This window comes from Ranitomeya variabilis, chromosome 4 (assembly GCF_051348905.1).
Source record: "Ranitomeya variabilis isolate aRanVar5 chromosome 4, aRanVar5.hap1, whole genome shotgun sequence".
NCBI classification, from domain to species: domain Eukaryota; kingdom Metazoa; phylum Chordata; class Amphibia; order Anura; family Dendrobatidae; genus Ranitomeya; species Ranitomeya variabilis.
The window spans coordinates 207,202,829-207,220,355 of record NC_135235.1 but is presented as its reverse complement, the minus strand read 5'-3'; the positions used below and the strand labels follow the sequence as shown (position 1 = coordinate 207,220,355).

The following is a 17,527-nucleotide window of genomic DNA, read 5'->3' as shown; positions in this document are numbered from 1 at the left end:
AAATCAGATTTCCTTGTTGATGGAAATCTAAAACCTGCCTTTAGAATTTTTATCAGGCAACCACAGGCATCCTATTTTCTGTGATTTAATACCAGCAGCTGGCCGATTGTACTTGTATAGCTTGGTATGAAGTGCCGCTGTGTAAGAGACTCTAAATCTAATTTATATTTTTGTTCCTTTGGTTATATTTGATAATGGGAAAATTAGTAAAAAAAACTCTAAACATTTGTTTTTTTTTTCTTACTGGGATTTTCAGAGCTGAAGCTTCCCATGAAATGCGGATGAAGTTAAGCAAATGGAAAAAGTACCAAGGTATTTCTTGATTTTGGCATTTTGGAACATATTAGTCAAGTGTAATATATATCTATCTATCTCCATTCCAGAAAAATATATATAAATCTGGTTGAAGGGATTGAAAACCAATGACGTTGATCAAATATTGTGCTCAGCAATGATTTTCCTGCATAGACATAGAGTTAAAAGATAAAATTTTGGCTACCAGAAGACACAACTAGAGAGGGTTTAGGAGTTGGGTCCATACTGTGCAATAAGAAAAACTGGGCACTCACCACTTCTTGTTAAATAGCACTTCATTGTGGTTCCATAAAAGAGAATGTGGATAGAAAAATTGACAGCCGTTTCGCCTGTGAATCATGCTTCCTCTGAGCCTCAAAAGGCGAAACGGCTGTCAGACAATTTTTCTCTCCAAATTCTCTTTTAGGAAACCTCAATAATGCCCAATTTTCCTTCTTGCACTGTATTTACAATTGGACTGTTTCATGGCAAGTACCATCAGATCATTTTTTGCTGCAAGTCATCTGTTGCCAGTGAATACTGCAAAGTGTGAATGGGAGCAGTGCCAGTGCCCTACATTTTCCACACTATTGGGAACATTGGTTTATTATAGTTAGTGTATATATCTGACCTTACAACCTAACTAGGGATATCAGCCAATCATAAACCAGCCAACCTCCTGAAAAAGCACCGTGTCTGGTGAAACATGCTCAAGGAACATCAATATGTCACAAGGTATTGTAGGCTCCATTGGGGACCTTTTTATTTATCTATATCACTGACGTTTTTTAGGATCTATTACTGTTATATTTATACATTTTGGTCTCCTGTTTGTGAGCTTTCTACATGATCCCTTTCAGTTTGGTACACTGTGCACTTTATTTATCTGGCCATATAATATACTTTGTGCCTCTATAGTGTTCTTCAGCAATCTATGACATTATTTCTTTAGATTTAGTTGGAGGCCACTATAGACTGTTTTGGTGAGTGAGTGCTTGTCCTGTCGATTTATAGTGGATGCAATACTTGACGTATCTATTATTGATGACCGACTGGCTTTGGGAGCTTTGTATTAGAGGATCGTTTCGATGAGTACCACTATATCTTGGTCTTTTCCCCTATGAATGTCATTTGGGCTGATCTATGATCTATAGTATTAAACCATTTGGTTATTGGTAGTGATGAGCGAACGTGTCCGGATGAGGTGTTATCTGAGCATGCTCAGGCGCTAACTGAGTTCTCGAATAATATGTTCGAGTCCCCGCGGCTTGATGTCTCGCGGCTGTTTGACAGCAGGGATTGCCTGTTTGTTAGTCAGCTCCATTTTTAGCTGGTTATGCTCCCTTAATCAAAGGGGTGTGGCTTAGCAATATTTCGTTCTATGACAGTCAGGGAGGAGGAGTTAAGCTTCTGCTGTAGGCAGTTGTCTTAGAGCCACACACAAAACAGGGAGGAGAAGGAAGGAGGAAAACATGACTGAGCTCCTGAGACACACTCAGATTTCATTATATACTTCTCAGTTTAAACTGTGATATGAAAAAAACTGGATAAAAAACTGTGGAGATTAATGGAGGAATTACAGGAAAATTATTAACATTTTTGTCCATTTTTTGTGTTTAGTGCTACCATACTGAGAAGCATTGTCCTCCAGAGCTACTACAAAGGCATAATAATAATAATAATAATAAATAATAATAAATGGCGCTATAATAATAAATAATAATAATATGGAGCCAACTAGTAACTTGCTCAGTACTGACAATGGGCAAATACCCCAATATTGCTGTCTATAAATATGGATGAGGTTGGCTAATATCCTTAGTAGTGGTAAAACATTCATTAAAGGGTCAGACATTGACATACAGGGGAAATACCGAAAATGGGCACTACAGAGACAGCTTTTTTTACTCCTGGAGGAGAGCTGAGTTGCACACTTTTTCCCATGCAGTATTGCTTGTAATATCGATAGTCATGGTGCAAAGCTGATTAAAGGGCCTGTATTGACTTGACTGGGTACCTATAGGTGGCACTAGTAATATAAATGTCTTTCTTGTAGAGGAAAGTTAATTTGTCTACTTTTTCCCATGCAACATTGTTTGTGAGACTGCCTACTTCAAATGGATCTCTTTAATGAGAAGCCGAACTTCCTACGGCTGAATCCTCACTGTATACTGGCCATTGACTTTAATGTGAAGGATTGTTCGAAAAACTGAGTTAGCTTCCTTGTAAAAATCCCTGAGGTCCCCTAACTTTGCCTCTTTTTTCCTTTTTGCGCTGCGTCGCTCCATTACAGAGATATTCACATTTGTTGCTTTTGAAACGCCATATGTGAAATCTCTGCTCGGAGTGTGACTGGGTGTTTCTTCAGAGTCTTTTCTGGGGGCGTGTGCTTTCACTCCCAGATGATGCCAATCACAGCATGCTTTTCCACCTCTCCCGCCCAGATGCTGCCAACCACAGATATGAGGGTGAAGTGAAAATGTACGCCCCCAGAGAGAACTCTGCAGACACGCCCAGTTGGATTACAAGAAGAGATTTCACTTATTGCTCTCCAAAAGCAAAAAATGTGAATATCTCTGCAACGGAGCGATGCAGAGCAAAATGCAAAAAAGTGGCATAATCAGGGGAGCACATGGATTTTTGCAAGGTATATAACTCAATTAGTTCAGCAAGTGACGGGTCTTTTTTAACGAATGTAGAAAATCCAGTTATCTTGATTATAATCTATCTGCTTGCCAAGATTAGATACTTAAGGGAGTTGAAATAAACCCTATACACCTAAAACACCTTCGTCTACAACATATTATTGTGCATGGAAAGTTGTAAGGAAGTGGATTCTCCAGATTTGACCAAACGTGACCAAATCTGACCAACACCATTCATTCTGCTTTCAAAGAGAATGGATCAAGCACTATATTCTTTCTGACATCATTTGGCTTAAGACACATCTCTTCTTACCTTGACGGCAACATGGCTGTCTATAAGGTTCACATATTAAACATATATATTGCGTTTATTGTAATCATCTGAGATTTAAGTGCTGATCTCCAGCAGATGCCAGGTACAGCTTGTCGATGATATCAAATGAGCTTTGTTTAGATATTATCGAATGGTGACTTGGCCATTGTGTGATGGTAACTCGAATCAAGAAGACAGATGGTGCATCTGCTTCCTTCTACCACTTGCCAACAGTGAGGGTTATTGAGGAATGATCTGAACAAGTCAGATTGCATCCAAAGGCTTGGTTGACACTTTGCTTCCAAGGCAGCTCAACATGCAATTTGATACATAGCCTTTGGGTATCAGATCATTTGATAACCTGAATTTAGTCAATGAAATGTGAGTAAAATGAGTAGGATCCATACTTGGCTGGTGGCACATTCTACATATGGTAACTTAGGAAGCTTAGGCTTTTCTAGCCAAGGCAAAAATCACCATAAATATGGATCTGGAGCTTATGAGTAGGATTACTTGGTGCATCGCAGAAACAAAAATGAGCAAGGTTTGTAAGTTAATGAGGGTGAGAAAAGGGACTCCCCTTTCATGCTACTCACCCCTAAGGCATCATGCATCCTACTGCTTGATCCATGTGGCTGCATTGGCATTGAGGTCATGCAGGAGATCAACGTCTTGTTTGTACCAGTCGTCGTGCTGAGGTGATGGAGTGCAGGCGTTGACAGCTGAACAGCGAAGGGCGCAGGCAATGACAATGAAACATGGATGGCAATGAAAATAAACAAACAAAAAAAAAGATATGTTTAAATGTAGATGGTTTTATAGAGATGCACTGCCCCCATACTCCCAGCAGGTGTGTCAGACCTTACATTCTGTAGGATACAGGACATCACACCTTTTTACAAAAAAAACATTACATAACAACATATAGAAGGACTAGAGCAACTGTTATGGCAAAGACCTGCTAATATTCCCCTCAAAAACATGATGGCATATGGATGGCAGAAGGCCCTATAGCTTAACCTCAGTCTTAATTTTTGGTCGCAGCAGAAGACCACTTCAAGCCAATGTTCTTAAGTCGAAACCTCTAGTCGAGGAAAGTTTTAAGCCAACGTTCTTAGCATTCTTAAATTATTTCAACTTAGAACTTGAAGGACCTCCAAAGGTGCTGTCCCCATAGCACATTGACTTGATATTTATCTCTTCCAACTCATCATACATATGGCTGAGAAGAATGTGTTGTTAATAAGGAATAATCGGCACCAGAGAACTCTGACAATGGCTTATTTCCTGATGGAGACTTGGGAGATCCCCTACATCCATTAGATAATCAACTTGTCTCACTGAAATCATCCAGTAGGACATCGCCTATCTAAATGATATTGGAGACTTAAAGGATTTATCTAGGACTTTTTTTTACTATGGCTATAAAATTACTAGGTAGTTGCTACCTACCTGTCTGTTGTGCCCGCTGACAAACTCTGCCAACAAAGAGTGACCACAGACCACTCCTGACTGATTCAGCTGCTTCCACTGAAGAGTAGCAACTTCTCTTCTGTTCTGTTGAAGGGGCACGACTGCCGATGTTGTGCACTATGACAACCAGCTCCCCGCTGCATAACTGGGGGGAGCTGGCTGTCAATCAGCATGATGTCGGCAGTCAGGCCCAGTCCACAGAGCAGCTTGGAAGAGGAAGAGATGTTCGGTTGATGTTGAGCAGTTGAGTTGTCGGCAGGAACGGTCAATGACCTCTCTGTGCTCAGCTGACGCCAGGTAGTTAGCAACTACCTGCCTGCTAGATTTATGGCCATAGTAAAAAAAATAGTCCTAAATAAACCTTTAAGACTTTAATGTTCCTCTGGCCACATGCTTCTTCTTGCATTCAAGAGGCTTTTAGGGATATTACATTGATGGCCTATCCTTAGGCACTATCAAGCTCTGGTTGTCACATTGTCATTCTTATCTTTTATGATTATACAGTATAGCATAGTGGAAGTATTAAGCCCTTAACTTAAAGTGAACCTATCCTTTATAAGAAAAACATAAAATGTGACAGTAAATTGAATAAGACTTTTATTGGATGTATGTTATTAGCATATTAGATGATCTCCCTCAGAATTACAGGGAAGGTAGTTTTACTTTCACGAGTAACATTCACTTCTCTGGGAGGTACCAACTGTAGGGGAGGGAGAGTTGATTTTATACAGCATCCAAAAGGCAAAGTTGAGTCTAGTGCTCAGATTTATCAGGATTTGGTCATCATCACTCTTTTATCTCTAGTCCATGGAATATAATGGAACTATTGATTTGCCTTTTTCTGTCTGAAATTCACCAGAAGAGGATTACAAACATGGCAAAGAAATTCACCAATTCATCCCAATGGGGAGTGAATCAGCAAAACGCAACTCAGATGAAAATTTACCTCTCCCCTTACCAGAAAACTGAGCTCTACAACATACAGAATATTTGTATTTATCAGCCATGTGATAAGATATTACACTGAGCTATGTAGCTCAGATAAAGGGTGAGGATATAGCTGCTTCTAAAGTGTTAATCCTGAAAGAGGAGGACATAGCTGCTGGTAAAGGGTCAATCTGAAAAGAAGGAATCAGCTGGCAGCAAAAGGTGATCGTAGTCTCTCACTATATACTGTACACAGACAGACAGCCACAACACACTAAGCAGAAGGCTGTCACAGACTTTGCTATTTCTTGCCTCCCCTGCTGCATTATAATATACAAGAATCCATCCTACTTAGCTTTTAACTTATCTACATCCAGCATGAAAATAGGCAGCAGCACAGATCTCAACAGTGTTTACATGCTGCACACTTCCAGTCTCCCCCCCACACAGTGGTATCTCACAGCTCAGAAGAAGGAAGTCTCACCTAGTTGTCAAACTAGTGAGACAACAGAGAGACTTCAGCCAAGTTCTGTCTTCTTTTCTTAAAGAGCCAGAGTTATTATCACTAAATTAGACTAAATTTTCATAATTATTTACCTTATTCTAGAAAGGTTTTATATTTTGGTCTCCTTTTACTGTTTTGAAAATTTCCAGGAGATTACAGGTTTTCTTTAAATTAATAATAATAATAATAATAATAATCTTTATTTATATAGCGCCAACATATTCCGCAGCGCTTTACAGTTTAACAGTTTCAGGACATTTCAAGACACCCTATCTTAAAGATAGATTAAAGCGGTCCATTCACATTAGAGTTATGTCAACCGAAACCACCAATATCGATGGGTTCGACAGACAGTCTAATCTGTATGGGGGTGCCGGCCAAATAATGGTCAGGAGTGATATCGATTAGGTGTGCCCAATTTCGTGTGGCCAACATGTCAATCTGTGACTTTCTCATAGAGAACACAGGAACGCTCGGATGAGAGTCAGCTGAGATGGGTGTCAGCTGAATGATATTTCGGCTGACAACCATCTAATGTCTATGGCCGGCCTTACATACATCGAGGCAGCCTATTAGGACTTGGCTGGCCTCATTTGTTATTGACCTCTGTACTTATCTCATGTTAGCAAATGAGGGTGTGGGTACTCAACCCAACGACCATGGAAGGGTGTCAAGGACAAACAAGCATCAATTTCTACATGGTCTGGTGGATTGAATATGCACTGGAAGAGGGCTTCATTTCAATTTTTGCTATGAGGTCCCCATTTTCATTTTACATATATATAGAAAATTAATGGACACCCTCTGATTTGCACCTAGTGTAACTATATGGAAAAGCACTTTTAGCAGTCAATTTATAGAATGAAGGCTACTATAAACATCAACTTCACTTTGCAATTAGTGTGTATTGGAAGGTGAAGGACATTGAATTTCAATAAAAACCCTGCAAGCTTATTATCTAACTCCTCATGGAAGCAATTCAAGGAATTCCTTAACGAAAAAAGTGGCTTTTAACTTGAATCTCCCTTTAATTCCACCTTTGCTCGTCATCCACTATTTTAGTCTTCATGGAGGACACATTTATCTGCCTGAAAAGACTCTGAATAAATTATTGTGAAAAATGCTAGATACAGAGATGTTGCACACGTGCAGTGCTCCATTATATGCCAATGGGTATTGGGTGTTACTGTGAGTAGTCATTTAATAATTCTTGTGGTTTAGACCTGTTGAATAACATTAGCCTACGCTGTTGGGCCCAGATTCACAACCCTTCTCAAACTTTCCATTCTGCCATAGCACCCAAGCCTCAGTTTTTCTGTTTGCCAACTGAACCCTTTTTCTGTTCTCCTGCCCTCACTCTAAGAATTAGAGCACTCCCTTTCTATTTCCTTTATGGATTACACTACTTCCCAAACCTTTCCTTAGTTTTCCTGTTTACCAAGACACTCCTTTCCCAGTTTTCCTTTGCGTCAGGCCAAAAATTGCCCAATTTTCTTACATGCCCGGTCAAAGCTTCCTCAGATTTCCTTCATGCCATGCCACACCTACCTCAGATTCCCTACATGAAGACCACTACTTTCCTAGTTTTCTTGTAAGCAAGCCACTTCTTTCGGTTTTTCCCATTTATCAGACCAAATTTTTCCCAGTTTTCTTGCTTGCCAGATTACCCCTTCACTAGTTTTCCTGCTGTGTCAGGCCTCTCCCTTTTCCAGCTTTTCTGTGAGTCAGGCTACTCCTCTCCTACTTTTCTCATGTGCCAGACCATACTTTTATTAGTTCTGCAAACACTTTACATTCTGTACACACAACTTTTCTTTTGTTAGCACTATCCTTAGGTCCTGCCATACCACTCCTGCTAGGCCACTCCCTTTTCCAGCCCTTCTGTGCATCAGGCTACTCCTCTCCTAGTTTTCTTGTTTTGCCAGGCCATCCTTTTGGTAGTTCTGCTAATACTTCCCTTACTGTACACAAAACTTTACCTCTGTTATCACTGTTCTGTGGTCATGCCATGCCAATCCTACCCTAGTTTTCCATCTGTGCCAGGCCTCTCCCTTTTCCAGCTCTTCTATGCATCAGGCTACTCCTCTCCTAGTTTTCTTGTTTTGCCAGGCCATACTTTCGTTATTTCTACTAATAGTTCCCTTACTGTACACAAAACTTTACTTCTGTTATCACTGTCCTGAGGTCCTGCCATACCAATCCTATCCTAGTTTTCCGTCTGTGCCAGGCCTTTCCCGTTTCCAGCCCTTCAATGTGTCATGCTGCTCTCCTAGTTTTCTTGTTTTGCCATTTTGTTGGCCCTTGCTGTACACGAAACTTTACTTTTACTATCACTGTCCTGAGTTTGACTGTAGGAACCGGAATTAATTTCTAAGACAAGAAATAATGTTGACGGCATGGAATTTCTCATTAATATGAATGAAATATATATTTTTTTAACTCGTGAGCTTGTGAAAATGAAAAAGACAGTACAGTTTGGCCCACGTGACTCACCTAGATATTTTCTTGACTAGCACTATAGTAACTTTATGATGGCCATGAAAAAATAAAATGAGTAAAATGAACCAGTCACTGCCCGGTCAACCAATGAAATGTGGAAAGTGGTTAATGGAACCATGAAAATAACTATCAGCGTAATATTCCATATGATAAGATATAAAAATATCACAGCCCCATTGTTCAATCGGCATTGATCCGGAGTGAAAATGTTTTTTTGCCAATTAACATCTACTATGGTAGGCCGCCAACATACTGGACTCTCAGCCATACAAACATACAGTAATATGGACACATACTCACTCCATAAGTTACAATTCACCCTTGACACTCGGTGTCTCAATTGCATACAATAGTTTCTGGTCGAGTATGCACTGGTCTCTTGCATGACAGCTTGACCTACCATGCCAGTAACAGCATGACAAGGATATGGGTATGCTGACTAATGTAGCTGCAGTAGTGCTTTTACAAGATTTTGGTACAAGTAGCAAAATCTATTGGAGAGAGGGGGGGGGGGGATATGTAGGTAATGACAGTAATAAACTTGTATAGCAATAAAACCTCAGTCAGATATCGGGCCATTATGATCTGTCACATGAGCTGAAAAACAAAAGAGCAACAAAACATACAAAAAGTCGAAGGACATAACATATAACATGAAAACATGGTTGCAAACTAGCCTGGCATTTCTAGACTTTCCGACATATAGACATTGAAACAACATCACATATGAGCATGCCGAAATAACATTGGGGTGTCCCATGATGCCTACATACTTCCATGCTTACTCATCGGGCTTTGATTCCACCTCAACCTTCACCCATCACCTCAGGTTCCTAATTCTGGAAAGTTCAGAGGTACATAGGGTGTATGACCCCCAAAAAAGGAGATATGATCATTTTTTTGGACTGTTGGAGGAGAGCAACCCTTGACACGGATGTTTTTGTTTCAATCGTATATGGAGTGCACCCATGTTTTCAATTTTCTAATATCTTCTTACGTTACCAAAAAAAAAGGTGGTATTGCATTTTCTCATTGGTAGCTGAGCTGCTTCTTGTTTTCTCAGACTCCTCAATAATTTTTTTTCTGACCACCATGGCACATACACAAGTTCAATTAAATTAGAACCTAAAATGTACTATTCCTACTCAAGCAGCCTACAAGAAGCAAGATTGCAAAGGAAGACGTGGCTATTTTCTTTTTTAACTACGTGTAGCTCACATCTACACATCCCACTTAAAGGAAACTGAGAGTGATCAGAACCACCAAGATCTAAGCTGAAAGCAGAGACATCGGTCCTTTGCATGGTGGGGCTTTTTTTTTCAGGAGGGGAAATATCAATTTTAAGCTTTTGCATTGCTTGCTGCAGTTAGCTGCATAAATGGAAGTGAGCGATGAAGGTGGGGGGAAGTATGCATCAGAGGTGAATACCTTTGCGGATGTTGCCGTCTGGAGAATGGGCAAAATCCCCCGTCGACAATAGGAAACAAGCTCGGTCACGATTGTATCTCTCTCTTGCACCTGGAGTGACTGGAGACTTTTCTTCTGGTGAAAGAGCCTGGTCTATTGTTGGGCAATCCTCGTTGGCTAGTGCAGCGTTGGCAGCATCCCCGTTCTGCTTGGAGTCTTTAGGAACAAAGTAAAAGAAAAAGATTCATAACCGATGTTAGACCATTGCTATATCTAATGGTTTCGGGAAATGTATGTCCCCAGTCACCTACAAACCATGGGAGCTTTCGTACAAAATTCTACACAATGCGGCAAATCCAAAAACATCACGTGCAAATAATCTGAAAAATACAAGGTGAATATAAACTAAAAATTCAACTATTTTTGTGAAAGCCATCACAACATCAATGGAGGTTGTCACTCAGCCTTCTCTCGAGCTATCAAGTTCTCTCTAACCTTTCTGCTTCTATAATGTTACATAAGAACTAGGCAAATATTGGACACGGAGAAAACAGTGATAGTCTGGAAGAGTTGGCCTGCCATTAAAATTGATAAGTTATCTGTAGTTGGTGCAAATAGATGTGGAGGACCTGGTCCATTGGCCACATTAGTAATCTGTCGGTGCTGGTCAAAAGCCAAGAGAAGCTGGTCGGGTCTGCGACTCTACATTGGATTAGCCGGCTTGGCACAAAGTCATCATTGCGGTGTGACACACGTTATGTTGCGCCAGGCGTAGATCATTAAAAGAAGAGCAGCGGATGACTTATTCCTTCCAAAGACCTTCCAAAGGACCAAGGGACATTCATTATGGATGGAGGAAAGGCGGTTCCATTGGTTCTTGCCCAACTACAAGAGGAAGTAATCAAAGACTCTACATAAGCATCTGAAAAAGGTCTGGATGCTTTTCTCACGACAAATGGTGTGCGTTATAAGTAATTTAGTGATGGTGGGTGTATTCCTGGTGGAGAAAGGTTGAACTTGATGGACCTGCGTCTCTTTTCAACCTGTGTAACTGTCAGGTAAGAGGCGGTATTCACTTCTCGTATCCAGAGGACCCAGGTTACTGACATGGCCGATGGACTGAAAGGAAATCGATTTGCACCATCCCTAGTGATAATGTACAATAAGAGGAGATCCGATCTCAGAGACCCCTACTGATCATGAGAATGGGGGTCAATGAGTCTCCTGTGTGAATGAAGAAATAGTGCACATGGGTGACCACCACTTTATTCACTGCCGGAGAAAACCGAGTACAGATCTGTAGATTTGGAGTGGTGGTCATACAAGTGCATGCAAAATACCTCTACACTTATACAGATTAATCGGGATTAAAGCTTGCATGATTGGTGGGAATCCTAATGTCTGAGATGGTGAGACGAAACAAGAGGGGCGATCAAACAAAAAAAAGGTCCCAAAGAGGAATTTGCTGAATTTGATAAAAAGGAAACTGTTGGGAATTATTATTTGGGGTCCAGAGAGATCGGCACTCAAAGAATTTCCGGAACTCACGTAGATTTTTTCCATTTCTTTTATTTGTCAAATCTGGACGCGTTACAGGCCATCCCGAGCTTCCACTGCTGTGGAATGCTTCGCATGGGCTGAAACATCGAAAAAATCTACGCGAGTGCCAGGCCCCTTTTAATTCCTTCTTATCTAAAGTCCAGACCTTTATACCTATACATAAAATACACATGGAATGCTGGGAGATTTCAACTCAAGAGCTTGCAGAATTATGAATGCATCTCTGGTCTGTAACACAGGTTGAGATATAAGATAAAGAACGTATTTATAAAAACTGATAACATTTTTCAGTAGCTCAATGTATTAATCTATGTAGTGAACATATGTTTTAACCCTCTATTGACAGGAGGCTCTTTTTGGCTTTTCTGAATGTAAAATTGCACATAAAACGTTAATTTTATTCTAACCTTGAATTACATATTACTTTGATAAAAAGAATGCAGTAATAAACTTTCAAGAGGATAATTGAAGAGAGTTTCAACCATAAAGCCTATAATTTATTGTACAGACTACGGAACACAACAACTTAATCATTGTAGAATGGGATCGGCTCTAGGGATCTCGGACTGTAAAATGCATCATCATTTCCCCCATTAGTCAATTCACAATGCAGTACTGCTATAGGAACTGAGTGTTAGAACCAACGAAGAGTGCATGGAGGGTGTTAGTACCAACGAAGAGTGCATGGAGAGTGTTAGTACCAACGAAGAGTGCATGGAGAGTGTTATTACCAACGAAGAGTGCATGGAGAGTGTTAGTACCAACGAACAGAGCATGGAGAGTGTTAGTACCAACGAAGAGTGCATGGAGAGTGTTAGTACCAATGAAGACTGCATGGAGAGTGTTAGTACCAATGAAGAGTGCATGGAGAGTGTTAGTACCAATGAAGAGTGCATGGAGAGTGTTAGTACCAATGAAGAGTGCATAGAGAATGGACTACTACCCCTTGGATTTACCAATTACTCTATATTTTTTAGCGTGCATTTCTAAAGCGAATAGGAATTTTAGTGGTGCAATAATAAGGGATATAAAAGTTTTAGGCATAAATATATATATATTTACCAGGTGTAAATGCCGCCATTCTTCTGAATCCGGGGCTGTTTTTCTTTTGTTCCTACTCCTCTCCATTCCTGAGATATGGGTCCTTATTCTCCACATATCAATCTAGTCTTGATAGCCAAGTGAGCGTGGTTATCAATTCGTGAGGATCACGCCCAGTTGGCTAACAATAATAGATTTATATACTGAGAAGAAGGGGACATATCTCAGGAATGGAGAGAAGCAGGAACAAAAGAAAATCAACTCCAGATTCAGGAGAACAGTGGCAGGGAAGAGGGTTCCATATCTCAGGAATGGAGAGGTGCAGGAACAAAGGAAAAACAACTGCAGGTTCCTGAGAATAGCGCCATTTATACAAAATAAAAAAATATATATTTTATGGCAAATAACCTTTAAAGGGGTTGGACAACCCCTTCCTTCTCATACCCATCTTGGCCCTGATAAAACAAAAAAAAGCCTATACTCACCTCCTGTGCTGACACTGTTCCCGCGGTGTCATCACTCGCTCTTCCCTGGGCTCTTGTGCGGTTGCATGACATGAGATGCCCGGCGCCGAATCAGCGCTGGCGTTACTGTCTCCGCCTTTGGACAAATTGAACAGGAAGAGGAAGTCAGAGATCAGAAATCAGATCGGATTTCCTTTGTTCAATTTGTCCAAAGGGGGAGCCAGGGTCATGTGCCACAACAACCGCATTGGGAGCCACGGGGAGAACGAGTGCCGACACCGTGGGAACAACATCGGCACGGGAGGTGAGTATAGCCTTTTTTATTTTATCGGCGCCGACAAGGAATTGTCCTTAACTGTAATTCAGTCCATATGCCAGGGTGGCCAATCTTATAAGAAGTAAACAATACAGATATTGATTTTTTACCAATGACTGCTCATTTAGGAGATGTTTTAAATGCCTGATCGCTAGATAGTACAATTTATGCAAAATATGTAAATTTAAGTGAATTTAGCCCTGGGAAAATACAGGGAAATTTAAGTCATAAGGCAATGTCGCTTGCACAATGTGTGGCCGGGAGTGATGAAACGCAGGGAAAATACATTGATAATAATGCATGTATTGTATACAGTCCAAGAAAAAATGTTTGTTCATTTAGGAAGCCTTTATGAGTCATTAGTGTAGTATCAGGCGACAGTGCTGTAAATACCCTACTATATAACTATATCGGGGGACACCGCCACACACCTATATAATCAGAAAATGTGATCTTAAAGGGAATCTGTCACCAGGTAAGAAGTACAAAATAATAATCAAGGTCATTGTATATAGGGTGTTGAACTGGTCTGTACAGTTCTTCGGGGCTACAGTGGGCAGCTGTTATCTGAGCCCTGTGTGCTTTGCTTACACACTTAGTTATTCAATAAGGTGCACTACTTGTTGAAATTAAGTTCTGGGGTGGAAAACCCCTTTAATGGCCAGTCGGCCAATGTAAATGCACCTTAAATGGGTTGCCCAAGCTTATCACGAAAATCTGCAGTCACAGAGCGTAGCGCTCTCTGTGAGGATCCTCTGGTGCCGGCTGCATTTGACCACAAGTATGCGATATGGCCACATTCCGACTAGACGGACAAATGCAAATTAATTGAGTGTCTAGTGTGAATGTGGCCGGGAGAATGCAAATCACATATTTGCGTTCTCATAAGTGCTTGGTCTTGCAGCCGGCACCGGAGGATCCTCACAGTGAGCGCTGCATGGGGAGAGTGGAACAAGCTGCTGATAGTCACTTTCACATTATTTAATCTCATGGAGAACAAACATTGTGAGCGTTGAGCGCTAGATTTCAAATTGCCTCACTCTTAGGGTGCGTCATGGACTGCTCCTGATGGTGATTCTGCTGCTTCATGTTATGCTGATTGATAGTCTGCTGTCAATCAGCATGACGTCGGCAGTCACGCAGAGCAGAAGAGGATGAGCTGCTCTGCTGATGTGAAGTAGCAGAATCACCATCAAGAGCAGTCCCTGACCACTCTGAGCCAGTGTCGGGTAGGAGAGGCAGGTAATTAGCAATTACCTACCTGATAGGACTTAGGCCCAAATTAAAAACATAAAATAGCCTCAGACAACAGGCTGCCACTAGTGGTGGTGAGTTCTCCTTCAATGGAAGTCTTCAAAGACCGGACAGGCATCTGTCTGAGATGGTTTAGTGAATCCGGCATTGAGCAGGGGATTGGACACGATGACCCGGGAGGTCCCTTCCAACTCTATCATTCTAGGATTCTATGAACCCTTTTAAAAATCATTTCACCTGATGAACAAGCATTTTGGAAACAGGTTGCTGATCATCCGACGAATGAGCAAAACGCTTGTTCATCAAGTGGATTGATTTTTAAGGGTCATCGTTCTCAGCAGCTCATCGTCTTGTGTAAACAGGACTCGCGTTTCCAAAAACAATGGCAGCTTATGCATGCTGAACGATCTATTATTGATCGTTCTGTGCGCATCCTGTGTTAGCCAGCTATTAAGCAACAGACAACTGGTGAATATTTATCAATTGGTGTGGTCCTTGTAAGGGTATGCATTTCTGCACCGGGAGCTACTGAAGGAAAAAAAAAGTGTTTCACAAGTTTCCCCTCACCGAAAAAAGCCTTACTACCTACCCGCCGTAATGAAGGAAGAGGCTGTAGTACAGGCAGCAAACATGCTGCTATTCAGCCTGTGGACACTGTCTGCCTCAGCCTTCTCTTGCTGGGCAGCAGAGTGCAGCTGAGATTGATGCTGACTGGCTGTGTCAACGTCACTACTTCTTTCCCCTGTTATCATGGGGGGATAAAGTACTGCTGACAACTATTATTTTCAGAGAGCATAGCATAACATTTATTTGTATTTATTTATTTTGCATTGCTTATGCAGCGCCACCATATTCCACAGCACTTTAGAGACAAAAAGATAAAAGGTGCGATCGCCAGCTGATCGCAGCATGTTTTTACGGGCCAATGAATGGGAACAATTATAAACCCATTTACATGGGGATTAAGAATACAAAAACTTTTGGTGATTTTATTATGTTTTTTATTTTTTTATTAAAATCTATGAATTTTTTTCTAAAAGTCACTTTTTCAATTAGATTTTTTTTAAATAAAAAAATGGGTTTTATTAGCGTCTACCATCCTCTATGTATTACAGCACATAGCTGGCTGCAGAGGAAGTAAGCTGTGGATTCTTCAGTGAGCTTGTCTGATGGCAGAAGACGTAACACTTATCTCTCTTCTGATCAACATTCATCTAGGTTGCTTAATGACCAGATACATGTGGTCATAAATCAGCTAAGAATATGGTTAAGGAGAAGAGAGAGCAGTGTAACAGACCCTCGGCCGAACAGACAAGACTGTATTCGATGCAATAGTGTGGATGATATGATTCCCAACAGAACTTGCAACAGGGTTGACCCCTAGTGGCTCTGAGATCCTACAAGTAACCACTTCCTGAGAAATTGAAGTTACAGTGGCTATAAAAAGTTTTGACGCCCCTGTTAAAATGCCAAGTTTTTCTTATGCAAAAAAAATCATACAAAGAAGAATTATTTCAGATCTTTTCCCACCTTAAACTTTATAGCGACAATTCCAAAAGGTATGTTTAGCACAAACTTAACACTGCACATCACCAAACAAACACCATACCCACAGTGAATCATGGTGGATGCAGGATTATGTTTTGGGGCTGTTTTTTGGCAACTGGAACTGGGGCTTTAGTCGAGGTAAAGAGAATTACAAACAGTTCCAAATACAAGTCAATTTTACTACAAAATTTTCAGGCCTTTGGCAAAAAGCTAACAATGAAGAGGAATTTCACCTTTCAGCACAACAATGACCAGAGGCATACCTCCAAATCAACAAAAGAATGGCTCCACCACAAGAAGATGAACATTTTGGAATGGTTCAGCAAAGAGCCTATACCTAAATCCAATTGAAAATCTGGGGGTGACCTGAAGAGGGCGCTGTACACAGGAGATATCCTCACAATCTGAAAGATTGGCAAAGATTGCTTAATTCTGAATGTGCGAAACTGATAGATTCCTACACAAAAAGAATGAATGCTGTAAAAAATTCAAAAGCAACTTTAACAAACTATTTGATTAAGTTGTGAGATTTATGCAACCACATTATTTTATTTCTTTATTATTTTGTATACCCAAAAGGATTTCCGTTGGTTTTTTAATTGAATTGTACAGATTATAGGCGACAATAAAGGTGGAACGTATTCTGAAATAATTCTTCTTGGTATGAATATTTATTCATGGCATTTTAACAGGGGTGTGGAGACTTTTCATATCTACTGTATGTCCAGATGACACAAAAAAACTACTTAGTCCAAATAATAAATAAATACAAATACAAAATATAGTGAAGACAATTTAGAAATGTATACGTGTTAAAAAATTTTGAGGGGTTGTCCACAATTTGGACAACTGCGCCATTTAAAATAAAGAAGATAATATATACTCCTGGATTGGTGTCATTTCAATGATGAGTCTGACGGTGCTTTCATGACATTGTTATGTCACATGAACAATGCAGATTATCAGAGGCTGCTGATGGGTTGTAGCCTTCAAATTTTCTTCCGGTAAAACATTTCTTTTTCCGGGAAGTTTGGAAGCTGCTGCCGATCAGCGCCCTTGATAGTCTGCAGCGCTCATGCGTCATAACAATATCACGCAAACAACAGTCGACGCATCGATGACACTGCTGGAATGGCAGTAGTCCAGGAGGTAAGAACATTTAAGAAGGGATTGTCCAAGTAGTGGATAATTCCTTTAATAATCAAGGATGTGGGAAACCAACCAGTGCTTTTACGGTAATTTATGACCCTTGATGAGGTTACCCCACAGACAATATTTATT

General features: G+C 40.6%; 1 protein-coding gene across 10 annotated transcripts in view; it reads right to left on the bottom strand.

The window, feature by feature from the left end:
* LOC143770284 (voltage-gated potassium channel KCNC1-like) overlaps positions 1-17,527 on the bottom strand; it is a 135,184-nt gene that overhangs the window by 16,994 nt on the left and 100,663 nt on the right. For 4 of the 10 annotated variants that reach the window (XR_013214588.1, XR_013214587.1, XM_077259760.1 and 1 more), the window contains exons 3-4: positions 10,085-10,279; positions 3,849-3,974 (exon numbers count right to left, since the gene is read on the bottom strand). Coding sequence is in view for 8 of the 10 variants with exons in the window: in XM_077259760.1 (XP_077115875.1) it covers positions 3,868-3,974; positions 10,085-10,279 (302 nt within the window). In the remaining 2 variants the exon portion in view is untranslated. Of the gene's footprint in view, positions 1-3,848; positions 3,975-9,214; positions 9,254-10,084; positions 10,280-17,527 lie in introns of all 10 variants that reach the window. The other 6 variants (XM_077259766.1, XM_077259765.1, XM_077259758.1 and 3 more) reach the window with 2 other exon arrangements.